The following is an 18,965-nucleotide window of genomic DNA, read 5'->3' as shown; positions in this document are numbered from 1 at the left end:
TTCTTCGCTGAGTGTTTGTTCGTTTCAGCAACTCATCGCAAACGGAAAGAATAGTTTAACAGAAAGGGTTTTGCTGTCAGAATTCCTGCTGTCAGACGTCTTACATTTCATCTGAGGATGTGTGCTACGGTGCTTTTTCTTCGTTTTGTGATGAATCGCGCAGAAGTTTTTTGTCGTCAAGAGATGAAGTTTTATTTTCTCTTCCACACAGTGACAAAACTTTGCTCCACCGAAAGTGCTTCTTCCAATCGGATTCCCACCACAGGATAAAAGTTTACGCTCCAGCAGTCAATTGAAACGGCTTGAAGTGAGGTTTGTGAGGGAGGTACTGAAGCTACTACCGAAATGGTTCACAATTTGCCGGATATCTTACGGGGCGAAGAGACAGTTAATTATAGCAAAAGATTTGTAATCTTTGAACCCAAAAGCCGATAGATTATGTGTAGCTAATGTTTCACAGCTAACCATCAATTTACTCTCATCCCGTAGATACCTTCATCACGCTGCTAACAAACCATCGGTCTATAAACAACGACTTAATAATTAATAGTTGAGTCACACTCATCCTAAGCTTATCGGATTAAACGTCCAATCTTTTCCGTTCCCCCCGGACACACAGGATGAATGTCTCATTCCATGGATTTGAACGGGGCTACGGAAAATTACAAAATTCAGCCCTTGACCTGACCCCGGCACGTGAGTGCTATTTCTGAAGCATCTCGGAGATCCAGCCCAACATTCACAGTCCCAAGCCGATGCAGAATTGATCCCAGCGGGAGTTGATGAAACGAAGCGAAAGTAATTTATTTTCCATCCTGTAAATTCAGCCCCTCAGCGGTACACTACCCTTCTTTGCCAGCTGCAAACGTTTGGATCGCTGCTGGGCGATAGGAAAATATACTACCCGTTCCGGACCACCGACCAATGCGGTGCATTGGACGAAGGGATGGCAGGATCATCTTTTAACGGCACTTGCACGACGTGCTGTGAATTGTATCTTTGTCGGAGGTGCAGGTGGGTGATGGAGTGAGATGTATTGTGGTTTTGAAGTGTTGTTTGTGGGTATATTGATTTCTTGCTAACGAACAAAGGGACACGGTTGGGGTATGTTTTGTCTGCAGAGATTCAATGAGAATGGGAGATCCGATGCCATGTTTGGTTTTTTTTTCTCGTCCTCCACTTGTTCTGCAACATTGTGGTTGGTCAAGGTGGATATATTTCAGGGTCAGAGTAGAGGGTTGGTCTTTCTCAATAGTGGGTGCGATACTTCAATCTTATTTTGAATTGGTGTGAATGCATTGATTTAGTAATTGTTCGAAAATAGTTTCCCAACCTAAGCAAGTATTTTCCAGCAATATTTCACAAACCCAGCTCGCATAAAACAATAGCAATTTGGCTATAAATAACCTTAATCTTAACGCAGTGCATTCTACGTGGACTAGTTTTATTACACCACTACCAAAACCGAAACCACCCACAAATATTCATTCCCTAAGCTGCCATCTGCTTTGTTTAGTGCTCGTTACTTTTCAGTTTTATGACACCGCTGACTACCACCCAGTGGTGTAATGGAAATAATATAGAAGGGGGTAGTAAAATTTCGAAAATAAACATTCTCTACCGCACAAGTACACGGCGAAGCAAACCGTCCTTCGGATTAATATGGGTGTGCTGCTTATCGTGCATGCCACCGTGCAAAGAGACAAAGACAGTGTATCTTCTTGGGAGAATATGTTGAAGTTGAAGTATAAAAAAAAACCCACTAACGAATGCGGCAAGAATTAAGCTGTTTTCCATTTCCGCGGTCGAGTCTGTTCTGTTTGGCAAAGCGCTACACGTACACGTGGAATTACCGAGCTTAATGGTCGATTAGCATTGCGAATTGTATTTAAATGAGGTCCTTCCCATTCTGGATGTGGGCTAGGCAATCCCACTGTCTAGTGTCCGTATATAAATGAGTTTTGATTCGCTTATGGTATGGTTGGCCTCATTTCTGCCTCAAGATATGCAAGCTGTTGTACAAATGCTGCATAAAAAATGCGCCTTGGTTTCGATTAAAGGACAACGGGATCGTTTCCTGATAGACATTAGTTATGTCCGAAACGTCTGTCCGGAGAACATAAAGCACCCAGAAGAAAAACCATTCCGATGAAGAACTCCCACATCCGCCTGCAAGGTATGCAACCGAATTACATCATTTAGTCACGCCGGTGGTAGTACTTCGCGTGACAAGTGAGCAAACCAATGGGACCCGCGGGTCTGCTACCAGCACAAAGTGTACCAGGTTTTGCGGAAGGTTGGACAGGAAATGGTAATTTTTCCTTCAAACTGCAGCACCTTCCAGAATGCGGCCAGCGGATGATAGATCGTTCGTAGATGGTAACACAACTAACCTAGAAACGTAGCACACACGAACGTACGTCTTCTTACACAATTTGGCACTGTTTTCACTCACACAACATGTGAAACGAATGTCCCCCGTCAACCATCGGCAATCGTTGCAACGTTGCACGTGTACGGCACTGCTGCATTTGGCAACGCGAAGAAATCATGGTCAACGCGACCTAACTAATAGCAACCGGAAGTGAGCGAAGGAACTGTGTGTGTGTTGTGCAGGCCGACACAGGAACACCCGGGCACAGAGTAAAAGTGATACAGTGACCTCATTCTGAAGGATCCAGCAGGTCCGATTCGCATCTATTTCCTGTTTCGCCTGCAGCTGAATCCAACTTCCGCACGATCGAATTGTGAAACTAAGAGAGACATTACCGGAAAACAGTCATCCAGAAAAAAGAAAGGCAAACACTGAAGGCAGCTCACGTATGGCGCTGAAGAGAAGCTTTTCTAATGGGGATAGGCTTTTAGCACATGGATGACATCGTTCTATGGAAGGATATCTTTCAGCTCCGATAACGATAGCTACCCACCAGGGTGTGAGTATTATTTTTTTTTTTCGAACCTATTTCTGACTATCACAAGAAGCGATCCGAAACTTGGCCAAGTCCGTGTGGGAGAAAAGTTTTTCCACTATCCGGGGCAATTAAGCGATAATAGGCAACTTTTCGCACAGGAAGCTATAAGCAACTGCTAGGGATATTCACTTTATGATAGCTGTTACTTTGAAGTATCATAAGCAAAGTTTTTAAATATCCTTTGAGCGCTACAACGTTTGTTTGATAGTAGAACTAATTCTTTGAACAAAAAAGCACTAGAAAACATCTCTAAAATTCTCTTTCTAGAGAAAGATGCAGCACACAACTCGAAGGCTTTAATTATACTCTTTTTTGCACTTCGATCGTAGGAAAGAACTATTTAAAAAAACGCACTGCTTTTGCTATCCAATTAAAATCCCATTTCGATTTTTCGCATATTTTCCCACCGACATTGAAATACAAACCTCTGCTATATCATTTCGTGCCGCGGCCTCCAACAGGACAACGCTATCCTCGAACGTGATGTGTCGCTTGTAAGAGGACGTTTGCGTCCCCATACGGTCCCGGCTCCGTTGCGCTTTTAGCCATTCTTTTTCCTTCTGTTTTGCAACCTTTAGCTGCTGTGCTCGGCGCCTGCAAATAAAAGCAAAGGAAAAAGGAATTTTTAATACAGTTTTCGCTTTAACTCGTGTTTTGATTTAATATGAAATAAATTGCTAAATTATGCGAAGGGGTATGATGAATCGGAATAAATTAAACTCCACACACACATGCTGTCCATTTTCATGACAATCTTTGTATCACACACACACACGGAAAATGGCGCAATATGAACGAGAAAGGACAACTTCACCAACACATCCGGGCGAACCCCCATTGAATCACACGGTGACCGTTACAAGTTGACGGTCAGCATCGGGTTAATTACACGGGCAACCTTTTGAAGGAAAATGGAAGGCAATCGCGTACGTACGGTGACCGTTTAAACAGCCTTGACTTCAGGCCAACCCATCAATTCGACAGTTGACGACATGCAACTCTCCATTGATGGTAAAGTGGCACTGAAATTCTTACGTGCTGACTCCCATTTTTCCAGTCCAATCCATAGCACGTCCGTAGGACAGATAATCGGGCACCCTCCTCCCCAAGCGGGGCCAATGGGCGAGCAAGTTGCACCACGCAAATGCTCCACGCGTGCTTGACCGAAAGGCGTTTGGTGGAAAACTGGAAGTGCTAAAAATAAAGAAGGTTCCACTTACTGGCACTGGCATGAGGCCAAGGTTTTGTTGTGCGGTCAAGAATTTGGTCCTTCGTGTTGTTTTGGGGGTTTATTTTTTTTCACGAAACCACCCAACAAAAGTGTGTTTCTTATTAATGAAGTTGGGTATCGTGGTCATTAGTGCCCGGGGGTTGCTGGGGTTGGACATAGAGGTTCTGTACAGGTTCGAGGGTGAGATGAACTCGTTTATCCTTGTGCCTTCTAGAAGCATTCGTTTTCCATTCGTGTACGGACCTCGGTCCGAGCAGGAAAAGGTTAGCGTTTACGAGTGCATTTGGAACTAACCAAACCTATCTTGTCGTACCATAAAAGTCAACAGTGCCGTAGAAATGAAATGAATGAGCATTCGCTGTCGCTGATACTATTAATTCTTTTTCGCTTCTACCACTTTTGGAAAATAATTGAATTTTATTTGTTGGAATAAAAATTTTATTTAAAAAAAAATTGTTTGCCACAACTGGAACTAAAAACGACTTTTAAACACGACTTTCACTCATTACCCATATCCACATCCGGTTCTACGATCGTTTTTTAATTCGTTTTAAGTATAAAAAACCGAATGTAATATGGAGTCAATTAGTGAAGGCAGCAACAAACGCACACGCGTTGATGCTAATTGATCGTACGGTTGTCGGTGTGTGTCAAGCGAGGATATGCTATTAATTACAGGAAAAAACCTCAAATTAATTGATCATAATTTATACCGAACCCATGAAAAAAAGTTGGACTGGAACTTTAAAGCCTTGTCCGATATACTAAAAATTGACAAACATAAGCCCTTTTTATGTTGTAAATTTTCCATTCAAAATATTTTATTTCATGCATTAATTTTTATTTCCATTAAATTTGCATTAATGATTACACTACTGTTCACGATTGGTGTTCTAGTTCACAGTAATAAGGTTACAACACAACACAAAAAACATTACAATAAAGTGACTAGTTAAGCAAATTTCTGGATAGAGTATTTATAAACTTAATCCGAAAGAAATTCAGAAAATATTTTCCTTTATACATTGCAATGCATTGAACATCTTTCACATCCTCTACTACTTCCGATCACAGCTTATAGTTCGATCTTCGTGATTTATCTGCTCATGACAGACAGAAATTGGGAATACAATAATAGTACTTGAAGGAGAGACAGGCAAGACAAAATGGAAATGTACGGCATTTATGAAGGCTCTCTGCATTATTCAATCACAAACCCTTCCACATTGTCACCGTGGCAGTGTTGGATGATTGATTGCACAGCAAATGCACAACCACAAACCATTAGCGGAAACCCCATCGCCGCCCATGTGCGACAAACAAAAAAAAACGAGCGGATAAATATTTCATCAACACATAACCACAATCATACAAAGGCTTTAAAGTACAGCGGGCAAATGCGGTACAACAGATCATTCCTGGAAGCGTTCTAGTAGAATCACGACCGGCATTGATGGAAAATATGCACTGAATGCTGGAACGATTTCCATTTTCATTCCATTCCCAGCGGAAGCGGCCGATGTCACTGGCACTGAGTGTCCCTTCCACAAACAACCGAGCGCTCGCTGCTCTACCTATCGGTGGCATTAGCGTGCCACGATAATGGAATGGACAAATTCATCATTTAACACGTTCATCAGACTCTCCAGACACCGATGCGTTAGGCGACAGATTTTCCATAATTTCAACGCCCTGCTGCTGCTGCTGCTGCTGCTTGGCTATAAGTAGTTCCGCCTTTCCCTTCTGCATTCTGCTCATGCTCTCCGCACTGGGGATAGATAGCGGAGAGCGCACTATTACCCACCAGGCATGATGCTTCAATCTGGTCTTGCACCAAAGCTGAGGTGCAATTTATCGATCGACCGACCAACGTACTTAACCGCTCCGAGAAGAGCAATGTACACTTGATTGAATTTCATTTGAAGTTTTCGATCGGCTACTTGTTTTAGATTCCGCACAGAACGGACAGGTTGAAAGACACGAGAAAAAGCTGCATTGAAAGCTTTAAGCATAACTTTATGGATGGATCGAATAAGTTTTGGGAGAATAGTCGAAGAAGAGAATTCAAGTTGATAATTAATGCATTAAAATGCATTATATATCTATCGGACTATATCGGAGTCAAAATTAATTCTATTCTTGGTTATGTATCTGCCGTTTGAAGGCTTTATGTACCTGTTTTCATCATAAAGCCTCCCCTTAGCTACAAGATACCGGTTCAGATGGGATTTGATTCACGTTCGTCGGTGAACTAGAAAGATCATTGCGGCACAAGACCATGGGGCAGTACTCGCATATGAATGCTAGAACACATATAATAACGAAGCAAACCGAAATAATCAATTAATTACTTAAAGATTTTTTATCGTTTGAAGATTGACTAAACAAATTAATCTTAAACTTAACACAAGCTTAATTTTTGAAATAAAACTGCTGCTTTATTTCCGTCAATTCTTGCAAAAAAAAACAAATACCATTCAAATGATTTTACAATTAAAATTTAGCAATTTCATCAATCACATCCAAACACATCCATCTCCGTTAAACAATAGGATGCTGCAACCGTGTGACCGTGACCGACTCGCGAAAAAGAAAAACAATCGAATATCCGATTTCGCGTCCCGTCCGTTGGTGGATGCACAATTTGGACATTCAGCCGGTACCGACGGAACTCACCGAACCAACACTAATTGCAATCATAAACACCACCAGTTCGTGATAAATGAATGAGAATCCGAAACGAATGCCGAAGTGGTGTGGTTTGGCATCTCGATTCTATTGTGATTAGAATCCAGACTAATACCAACAATTTTCCCGTAGTACCGCGGAATATATGTCCCAGGTCGGTTCATTATTATCAATACAACATAGCTGGTTCAACAACAACAATCAACAATCACTACCCCCGAGCCGAGGGTTGAATGGCGGGTTTGATTCAATTGTCCGTACGTATGTTACCGGCACACGGCGGGTCAGCGGGGTAGAAAATAAATTCAACAATTTGTGGCAGCAACGCAGGCAACAAAACACAGTTCACCAAATAATCAACAAACGACGCTTTTTAACGCTTTTTTTCTATGGTCGAATTGTTCAGTGTCCGTTGGGAGTTACTGTCTCGAGTTTTTCCTTTTCTATATTTATTAGAAATGAAACGGAACGGAAGCGTAATGAAACGAATCGAACCGTAACGGGGCCGTTTACACACAAAAGATGAACGGTGCGGTGGGTATTGCTTCTAGAAAGTGGTCAATAAACAAAAAAAAAACACTATCAATGGGATGAATTTTGTTTCTATCGAAATTTCTATATCGAAGCAAAACAAATACAGGAAAAAGCATAATTGTTTAAAATGTGAGTTAAAAATGAATTTCAAATAGCAGAACTTAAACTAAAGAACTGTTAAACTAGCACAAAATAGTTCAATTAAAGATGCTATAACTTAAAAAATAATGATGCTATAATTAAAAATAATGATAATGCTGTTCATTCACGGTCATCGGGCTAGGGCTAGGTGAACAACACAGATAAACGGACAACTGCTCAAGAAGTTGCGGGACCACAAGAGATTTGTTTTACTTTGAGGTGGTATTTGACAAAAGAAATGTGTAATTTTTAGTTTGAAATTCATTATTAAAGTCTATATTAAAGAGCCACCCAAATAAATGACATTCCATTAAAAAAAATATTTTTTCACTATTTCACGTTCACTATAACAGTAAAATTAAGTACACTTTTAAAACAAGCTTCGGTTTATGAACTCGCCAAAAAGCCATGCCCATGTAATGTAACTAAAAACAGGATCATACATTCTTGGGTACCATACGCTGGATTGAAATTGAATGTATCCACTACATTAAGCTAAATTTATAGCTCGACTGCTCGTTTCTCGAGAAGCTTCTCCGAGTTTTCCACTGTCAGCTAGATGCAAAGGCATCTTAACTAACGGAACGATGAAACGACTCCGCTTCGTTCACAGACTCTTAATCAAGCGATAAAGTAGATGTTGATGACTTGTTTAGCTTCATCGCAGCATCGTAAGATGATCTTATAACCTGGAGCCAAGCGTAGCAGTTCTCCTTGCTTCGCACCGAATGTGTGTAGTTAACTTATAATTTTAAACTTCATCAACAACCTTTTCACGGTCCAGTGGGGGTCCGACAAGATGCTACAGAAATGCACATTTTGTTCTTTACTTTACGCCGATGCATTGGGATTAAAATGATGTTAAATTAGAGTTGAAGCTTTTCACTTTATCTGTCTACAGCGCAAACGACAATATAACGTGAAAAAAGGACAATACACTCACGAGTATTAATATGTAGACAAACGATGATATGATTGAAAGAGAAGAGGTCGTAAATCAAATGCATCAAACACTTGTTATCAAACACACTTGCCATGTTAAAGGGATATATAACAACTTACATCTCATTCCACACACATCCACCCGCGAGACTGAAGCTTTATAGGTACTCAACGGATTTTTATGTGTGCCCCGTGCATCATTTTTCTGCCGATGCTTCGAACCGATCGTAACTGACAGCTGTGCCGCACGTTCATTCGTCACCCTCGAGCAATTAATCAATCGATTGCTCTCTCGCCGAATGCAGTGTGAGAGCCATGTAACAGAGTGTTTCATAAAAATAATGCGTTACCGTTTTAAATACTTTCGTTCCGATTCGCCATTTCGTAATGAAACGATTGCAGTCTACAGCATGAAATAATAGCTACAAATAACGGATCAATAAGTAAATATGGAAATGATCTCGTTGCTATCGCACTTCAATTATCATCGGCTAGGGAATCGCTTATGTGTATGGTAACTTCTGTCATAAGACGTGGAATGCTCCCGAACTGGTATTGGTTGTTTGCATTTACTTGCGCTAATGAAAAACACATACCGCTACGAAACGCAATCACTGTTAGGTTTCTTAATTCTTAAGTACATTTCTTTATCTCGATCAAGATGTAAAAAATACACAAAAAAATACAATAAAACACAATAGAAGAAAATCTTTTGGTCAAAAAGTCGTCTGAAATCTTGAATACATCACGAGCAAAGAATAAAACTGACTTTATAACATTCAAGTACAAACGATATTACACCCGATTGGAAATGCTTTTACCGAAATTATAGCGAACACCTATAGTTTATATCATAAGTTTGCAATGGTCTTCAAAGCTGAACGCATAGGTCGAACTCTCACAATTGATGGCAAAACAAACAGAGAAAGTTTTACTACACAATGAAAATGGAACAAGGTTCAATCAAACTTAACTACATGTGGGTAACAACACAATTTCTTAGTGCTTTCAGGAGTCAAAAGGCATATATCAAGAGATTGCTATAAAAAGAGTATTGTATTTTCAATTCCTCTTTTAATATAAAACACTATATTATGGAAGTTTAATAAATTTTTACTAATGCTGATAACATATTATCAAGTTTTAACTTATTTATCTAACTAAATTTAAATTTTTGGATAATCAGTTTATCAGATACTAATTAGAAAATCTCATATAGTACAGTTTGTTATTTTAAATGTACAACTATCATCATTTTGTTAGACACTTTTAACTCAATAACACCAATTGATAAGTCTACGACGACAACAGTTGTTCCACCCTTAGCGAAGATACACATCTCAGACAAATAAACGTAGCGAACATCCATCATGCTAAACAGGAAGATAGCATCGTTGTGATCAACCAGCTATTACTACTACGTACACACTTCAATATCATTCTCAAACGGCTACCACTCCGGCATTAGTCCGTTAGGGGGTAGATATCACCTAATTGTACTTAGGCCTGTAGGGTGAGTGCAACTTGGAACAAAATTAATTGCAACACTGATAAGCGAAACAACACGTGCAGAACAAAACGAAAACTTCATGAACGGATGTGATGGTGATACAAAAGTGGCAATATTATGCACGAATATAGATACACCAAAACGGCAACCAAACGAAAGCGAAATGGAAAGTTGAATAAAAGAACGCTACTTTCCAAGAAATTTTATCTGCTAATGATCACGAAATTTAGCACACAGAAAAAAAAACACGACGGCACACTCACGTCCAGAACCAAAACAATCTGTGGCCAGTCCTTGAGCTGTCATGTCCGACACAACTTGTGACGATTGCAAATTACGGTTTTCAGATGGCACAGCACTGCGAACGACACGATCTTCCGCTACCTTTCGCTAGAGAGCACGACCCAGAGACAGACACACGTTTGGTTGATGGGTCATTATCTGTGCGATAAATGCATCACACGGTTCATAGTTTTAGAAGAGTAAAATGAAATTCGTATTTCTGTGGGAATGGATTTATTTACGTGTTTGGAAATATTGGACATTGGGTATTAGGGGAGATAGATTTCCAGAACCTATGATTGGAAATTTAAAATGAATTATAGCAAGCTAATTAAAAATGAACTACAGTAGCAGACAAATAAACAGTAGCAGCTTGTAAGATTTTAAAACAAAAGATTTTTAAAATTCATTTTTCAATATTTGAACATCATAACTTTAATGTCAAACTGCTATAATAGAATTAAAATTGGGAAATGGAAACGTAATCCATTGCTTCATAGAAAATGTGTACCATGGGTTATGCTATTGAAGATTGCATATTTTTTTAAATTGTATTAATCTTATCTACAGTAATTTATCTCTTAAAACATTAGCCGCAATTACACGGGTACAATGCACAGTTACCGGCCATAAATACTACATTTTAACAATTGCTTTATAGCTTCTTTTAACACCATCACTTCCATCCCGGACCTAACTTTATTGCAGTTCATCTTTCACACTGCGCGACAGTGAAGTTTCATGTGTGTTTTCAAATAAATCTTCAAGAGAGAGAGAGAGGGGCCATTGCCATAAAAGTTATTAGACGTTGAAGTTTGCTTTTGCTTGGTACGATGATACGGGGGGATAGAAAGGAGTTATTTTACAGTGCGCTGCTAGCCAAAGCAACAAACCCTTCAGAGGTGAAACAGTGGCAAAACAAGGCAAAGCGCATATGTTACGAACCGGAAACACACTTCTGGACCGGTTTCGCAAAAGATAGGTGAACATAAAGCAAAATAGCATCGTGGGAAGTGTCCTGACTTGTGGTGGTTCGGGAGGAGAGCATTGTTGTTGGTTTCAAACTCGAACTAGATGTATTTCAAGGGAAAAAGGAGAAACTATCACTCGGAAATAATACCACAAGATAGACAACAGAATAGTTGCTTTGACTGTGTCTACCGGAAGCCACACTATCTTGCGTGGCTGGTGAAGCCTTAGAGAACTAAATCTTTTTTGCAACTAAATAGTACAAATGTTTCCCGACGTAGAATATTTCCGGTGGAACCAAGAGAAACCCATCACAAAACCAACAAAAAGAGCCGGGACAAACTTTTATCCAGACGTCCCCGACATCCGAAAGCTGCATTTTGCAGCTGGTCATGTATAGTTTCTCGGATTTTTATGAGCGCCTCCGCTCACGTTGCTACGTTGCAGAGGTGTAAGGTTGTCTGCTAGACAATGATGGATGGGATAATAATGATTTTACGAGCTGTTAAATTTAGCTTCATAAATAATTTCCCCATTCCGTTCGCGTTTATTCTCACAAGGACATAACTTACGTTAAGCGACAATATGAAACACAGCGCTAAACAGGCGTGTACAGTGGGAGTATGTGCAGAGTAACCAAACAAATAACCTTTTTCGATACGGTTGGCACCGAAAGTAATAGAAATGAAGTACAGTAAATAGCAATAAGCAAGGAATTATAATTTTTAAAGAAGAAACCCAATAAATACACAGTTGGGCTAGATCTAACTGAATCAAGCAAACAATTTTGTTACACAAGAATTTAATAAAAAAAATGCCACGATGTTTGCCAATATGTGATATATTTTGATTTACGATAATAACGACACAACCGCCAGATCTAGGCGTAAAGAATATAAAGTTATTTTAACCAATCAAACCCCCATTTTGACGAACACGTGACAGTTGCTACCTTTTGAAGAGGGTTTGTTATTTATACGGCCAAGTTTGGATGGACAAAAGATGACAGCCCGGCGGTGAGGACGAGCATCGGACGGTCAAGGGTTTGATATATTTTTGGTTCTAACAAGCTGACGATAATTGCTTGGATGGACACATTTTGCGTTTTGACGTGTGTGTGTTTTGTGTTGTTTTGCGATAAAAGCCATACACACGCCATATTGGGGGAACAACTACACGGAGTGTCTGTAAATTATGACCTCTGCATGTAGTTGACGCGTGTCACGAGCATGATTGTGTCATTCATTGAACAGCTGAACAGAGTAGACAGGATAAATAACATCAAGTGTAAACATACAGTAATTGTACGGTAATTTGTAAACAGAATTAAAAAAAAGTGTTAAAACCCACTAAGCATGGAGAATAAATCATACATTTTAATGCATTTATTTAGCGTTACTGTCATCAAAGTTCAATCGTTCGAATTTCGAGCCAAATATCGTCGAATTTCCATTAAAAAATCACACAAATATTCGGTAAAATCAAACATAACCTCCCAAGTCGTGCATAAATCATAACAAGCCTGTAAAGTGCCATGTTTTCCACACGGTTACCTGCGCATGTAGATATTCAATTTTGCGCTTAATTAGAAATTCATAGCACCAAACGACAGCGTTAGGAGGCAAAGCGTACACATAACATGCACTGCACAAAATGTAAGAGAGAATAAAAATAAAATCCCCCATTGTTTGCTACGGCTTCCTTTTCGTGTCCTTTTATTGGCTATTAAACGCTTGAGATGTCTGCGAAAGGCAAGTCTCCCCGAAGACTACTACTCTCGTCATACGCAAACACCTAGCAAAGAAGCAACTTGATGCATTAAGCACTCAATGTTGATTAAAATGTGTTTTCTCCGGGTTTTCATATACTTCGGCCTCGTTTATACTCAAACCCCAGACACACGTATGAATATGCTCGGGCCACACATAATGGGCGCCCACGCGAGCATCATACACACACCCAACAAAAGGTGGAATGTTAGCCGGTAATGAGCGATGGGACGAATTAGCATAATTATGCTTCATCTCAGCAACTCCAGCAAGGAACGAGCAAGGTATGTGGTTGTAGGTTAGTTAAATTAAATACTGCCGCTCAGCCATCTCGGTCCCATCGCGTCCATCACGGGGCGAGAAACGAGAACAAAATAAACCGGAATCACAGCCCGGAAGGAGATGTTTTGGTGACATTTTCACACAATGTGGCATCCGCATGAGGTCACCGTAATAACTTAATAAGCGAAGTTTAATTAGAGTCGCTCGGAACAGATTGGAAAGATAAAGAAGTTTCAGTGGGTGGGTGGATTATTTTTTTGTTTGCATATTGTTCTTTACTTGTATCGTTGGCAGGTTTTGCCACGTTGATGTTTTGAGCGACTGCGACCAACGCCGGTACTGCCGTTAACGCCATTTTGCACCTCCGGTAGACGGTACTGCATTTTGAACGACACTGATGATGCTTGTGCGCTGTTGCGATTTAAACTTTTTTCTCTCGGAAAAAAAATCTAGCTCAATTTAGATGCTACTTCGCGATTTATTACGATGTGATGATGAAACTTTTGTGTGTATTTGTTCAATTTGCATGTCACATTATTTTCCCATCGATAGCTAAAGTCGATCGAGCCAATATGATGCCTTTTATTGATCGGTATTTAAACTTTCATCACTTTTTTGCTGCCCGTCACTTTCCAAACTTTGCTGAGCGAAGCGAAGCTTTTAGCGTACTGCACACAGGGGGTAGGATTGTACACAAGCCGATAAGAAAACAGTAAACCTTCACCAACTAATGCACCGCAATGTTGCACTGGGAGAGATTTATGATCGGCCAAAATGAGGGACAAAAAAACACAAATAAACACACCGACACAGACAGACACTTTTGTCACATTCGCAACACCTGTCCGCTAGTCAAACTACTGCTGCTGCTGTTGCTGTACTCACTATCACCGCGCGCGAGTAGTTGGCACAGAAAGCCTAAAATTCGTTCGAGCCTACCGAACCCGGACCCGGATCGTACTGCACTGAACCGGATGCACAGCCCACCGACCGGCCCACCAGACGACCGCGAGAGGAGCGCGACTTTGTTTTCGTAATGAGTCAATTTTCACGATTTACCAACGACCGAACAGATGACCGGCCGAAGTATGACGGGGGGCCTTCACCGTGGGGTTTCGATTGGCATCGGCATTCGGTCGACGGCCGATAGCTCCGACCCTCCTGGTGCAGGGTGCAGGAATTAGGGTGGGCCGGCGGGAGGGGAAAAAGCTACACCGAGGGAGCACTTTAGGGTGGCCAAGTTTTGAGAAAAAAACCCCCCCAAACTAACATCTTCATTGCTTTCGTAAGCAGCAGCAGCAAAAAAGGGAAACACAAATCGTTCACCAACCACCAAAAACCTTTCCACCCCTAAAGGCAATACGGCGTTGAGAAAAACATCCGCTACAACAACCACAACAACAAAAAAATATGAAAGCTGAAGCTAAAAAAAACCACAACAGATTAAGGAAAACGTACTGACTCCCGAAATGATAAGCGCAAGTCGAAACGAGTGCGGTAAGTCGAGCTGCAGCGCGATGAGGGAGGAATAGAAAACACTAACAAATAACGCACGCACACTAACGCGAGCGCGCGCATATGAATGAATGGATGAGCGCACGTGGTACGGATGACGGAAGAAAGTTTTCACGCGTATATACGCCAAAGAGCAAGCGGTACGATACAGCGAGGCAGCGAAAATGGGAAAAATAACAGAAGAAAAACCGACGAATATAAAGAAAGCAAAAAAAAGCACTAAGGCTGGGGGTATAAAATAGCGAAGGGTGAAAAAGGAAGGAGCACGCCAATGGAAATGTAAAGAAAGAGAGCCACAACTCGAAAGCCAACCGTGCGCACTAAGCTAACTGCACTTGCAACTGTGTGTATGATTTAAACTCACCGCCCCGCATAATAATACAGCAAACGGAGCGGGTAAGTTAAACGGGAGCCATCCGTTTTGGGGGCAAAACAAAATGAGAAGAGTAAAATAACAAAAAAAAAAAACGACGCATGATAAAACGCGCAAAACAAGAGCACAAACGAAGCTACGAAAGCTTCACTAGTCCGTAATCGTTTTGTGGCTGTGGCTGCGGCACGCATTTGAAACACGCTTCGGGCGCTAAACGAATTAATGACACCACTTAGAGACATTTGCGCATTAGTATAAACTTCAAACTTAACCGGAGCACGGATAAACAAAAAAAACACACACACAAACAACACAGAAACAGTGAAACTAATAAACGCTGCACGCACACTTGCTGCCCCGGGAGGAGGGCACAATAAAATGGCAGCAAACGCTGGTAAATGAAACAAACTGGAATGCGAAACCAACGCAAACGCTACTTACATGCGCGCGAGATGCAGCCGGTCCTGCGTGGAGAGATGCTCGACCTGAGCCATCTCGGCGACTAAATCGGCGTGCTCCATCTTGCCGATGTTGAAGCTCAGCTTGCGGCTCCCGCCACCGGGGGCGCTGGTGCCGGAGCACGCGGTGGGCTGGTAGCGGCTGCCGGGGGCCGCTGTTGCGGTTATGATGATGTTTGCCGCCGTTGCTGCACACTGCACTGCTTACCACCCGCACTGTGGTTTACCGGACGCTACACATCTAGACACACGTACACACATTGGACACGGACACACGTTACCTATAACGCACACAAACACACATAAACACACAAACACGTGCTGACGTTTATTTGGCCATTGGGGATAACACACTCGTTTCACTTCTTTTCTTGTTTATTTTGCGTTTGAAGTATACCAGTTTGGGGTGTATTTTCCGGGCTGTAACGAAGAAAAAAGAAGCAAGAGGATGCGATGTGTTACACTTTGGGCGACGCACTTTAAGGTGACTTCAAGGCGAACGATATCTTTCTACGTAGCTATCGTTATCAGCTTTCCAAGTGTGCCGTTTTGCATGTGGAAATATTTAATCTTATTTTCTTAATAGGTAAACTTTAGCGTTCGGTATCTCCGGTCAGGGAGGTAATAAGCCCGGAGAAAGAATGGTCACACTAACACCAACTCTTTGGGCGCACCGGAGCGTGGAGAATGTGATAATTAGGTTAGCCGGCTACTCCAACGCACCGTACCGTGTACCGAGGCATCTTTGATAAAAATGATCTTGAACTTGAGCGCACAAACATTTGATGGTCATGTTTATTTCACTAGCCACACAACTATAGCCATGCGTGTATTGTGGCATATGGTGGCATACGGCCTACTAACGCACACCGACAATTGGCTGACACCACCGTGATCGTGCGATCATGCGACCAATTCACACTGTAAGAAGATCGGAATAAGCGCGAAACCAATTTGGGAACAGTTTTCACAAGTTTTCACAATGCGTGCATTTAAATCACATGATCACGAATTTCGTTTACTGGATCGTATCACAAGTGGATATTCCGGCGCAGTTTGTTTTCGAAATCCGATACAGAGGGCAGAAGAATCATCTGGAAATAGTAGAGAAGAAAATGTATCGTTAGAAAGCACTCATTACATAATAGATCGAAAGAAAATAAAAAAGAAACTTATTTTATTTCAGTACAGTGTGTCACATAAATATATGACCATACGTTTTCGAGAAATAGACAAAAATCAGTAGAAGGGATGAATAGAAATTTAAAGTTATTTAAAGCTTATAAACCCTGTTTTAATGGAAGTTCATTTTCTTTTCATTATGTCGCAAATTCTTTTATTTAATTACTTTTTTTAAGGATAATGAACAAAAATAACCGACATTTGATTTCTGTAAAAACTCAGCTAGCGAGATTTTAATTTTATCTGTGTAAAACTTGTGACCTTACGTTTATGTTACGCACTGTATATGCCACTAATGCCTATATTGGAATTGTTATGAATTAAGCGTCAATTATTAAAGTGTTAATTGCTTTTCCCAGAACTAATATCTCGCCACATAAAGCCTACATTTTTCACGCCAAATGGGCAATCACTTTTTAGCCCATCAAATTTCATAAATGTTTACTAAGTGTAACAGTACACAACCTTTTCAATCCTTTTCCCCCACATTAATGATACCTTCAGCTACAGTTGCGTGCAACACATCACCTTCGGTGGTGGTAATTTAATTCTCAGCTTAATTTTTATCAAAGCAGTTGCTCGAAATGCCGACCTGACGAGATGTACCGTGGCAGACATGTAGAAACCGATATGAGTGCTACACTAGCAGAGCGGTTGGTTAAAAAAGTATTGGTCGTTAAAATATTGAAAGCAGAGAGCAGCGCGCGGAGTTACAGCCGAAGATACAGGCTAACCGATAAGTGCGATCAATCATCTCTAAACTCCCATCTCTCGGGTGTGGTTTTCAGCGTTCACGCATTAACGATTTTCCACCGCCAAAGGGGAAATGTTTGTTCCGGTGAAAGATCCCACGGTTGCGAATTTCTGTACCAAATCGATGAGTAGGGTACGGCCACCCTCTCCCATCCGTCCTGCAAATCCATTGCGATCCTACGCTCGAGACTGTGTGTTTTGAAGTCCTTGTTTCATTTTTTATTTCTGTGTGCAAAGATGTGTACCGACTACTAACGAGCGATTGCGATTATTTCGTGTTTACTTCGCACACGACGAAAGAGAGATCCGCACATTGCCTTACGTCGGCTCTTGCGCTGCACGCATAGAAGTAGCGGAAAAGCTTAAGAGAAAAACAAACTTTAAAAACATTGCCTCTTTCAACCTGGCCAGCTGTGCATGGGACGCGCACCATAACGTAGGTGGCAGTCGAACGGTTTCGACACAGGGGGCAGCTTAACGCGCCCGAGCCAAAGGATCAGTAACAGCAGTGATACGATTAAGGTGAATTAGGGGGAAAAAAATCAAATCAACGGTACCGATATCAAATTCGCATTTTGAGCAGAAGCCAGAAAAGAAAGCACCCTGAACCAATTAGTGTTTGTTTGCAGCGGCGTGCGGGTGAAATAAATAGTACTTGGCCTGATGATAAAGAAAAATGTGTTACCGGGTGTAGCGAAAATAGGACTAACGGATTAATCTTCCACCTAAAGCAATAAAACCTCAATACATTGGGGCAGAGGTTATTTGGGTTGCAAAAAAAAAAACCAATTGGAACTTGTGATGAAGTGATGCGTTCAAGCAAAAATTAAATTAACGGTGCGCAAAGTGATTGCACACTTTTCACCAATCAGTGAATATACCGCGTAGACAGCAAAATCACGTTTCAACCATCTCTGGGAAACATGCTGCTAGTGAAAAGGGCAAAATAGACATAACGTGGAAATGTGTAATCAAATTTAATTGTCCTTAACAGGTGGCAGCTGATGCCCGGGCTGTTAAATAATTTTATTGTGTCGTTTATGGGGGCTTCGATAGGGGTATTTGTCTATTTTACTTCAAAAAAAAAAAACTGTGAAGGTGTAATTTCTGTAAGCTGTAAAAATTTGCGCCGGCATACTGTGATGTCCCATTTAGATGCTACTTCTCCACATGCTAATACGTAATTTGTTGTGATGGGATGGTGTTTATAGCTAATGCGAATTTATTTACACTTTCGCATTACCAGCAGCGGATATCTGCTTCCCATCCTCAATCTGGTTTGGCCGTTTATCTTCATCGTTAAGTAAACAGTTTTCCACAAACTGGATCAGATGTGGAAAATGCGTTACTTCTACCAGAGCCGA

The 18,965-nt window shown here is 41.1% G+C and overlaps 1 protein-coding gene across 4 annotated transcripts in view; it reads right to left on the bottom strand.

Annotated features, from left to right (window-relative positions):
* The window catches only part of LOC128299933 (protein phosphatase 1 regulatory subunit 12B-like), an 80,782-nt gene that overhangs the window by 18,237 nt on the left and 43,580 nt on the right, over positions 1–18,965 (bottom strand). For all 4 annotated transcript variants that reach the window (XM_053036091.1, XM_053036094.1, XM_053036092.1 and 1 more), the window contains exons 2-3: positions 15,650–16,086; positions 3,398–3,566 (exon numbers count right to left, since the gene is read on the bottom strand). In XM_053036091.1, the coding sequence (XP_052892051.1) occupies positions 3,398–3,566; positions 15,650–15,729 (249 nt within the window). In that variant the 5' untranslated portion in view covers positions 15,730–16,086. The remainder of the gene's footprint in view (positions 1–3,397; positions 3,567–15,649; positions 16,087–18,965) is intronic.

The sequence above is a fragment of the Anopheles moucheti genome, chromosome 2, assembly GCF_943734755.1.
Source record: "Anopheles moucheti chromosome 2, idAnoMoucSN_F20_07, whole genome shotgun sequence".
Taxonomy (NCBI): domain Eukaryota; kingdom Metazoa; phylum Arthropoda; class Insecta; order Diptera; family Culicidae; genus Anopheles; species Anopheles moucheti.
The sequence above is the reverse complement of the archived record's forward strand: the minus strand, read 5'-3'. Positions and strand labels throughout refer to the sequence as shown.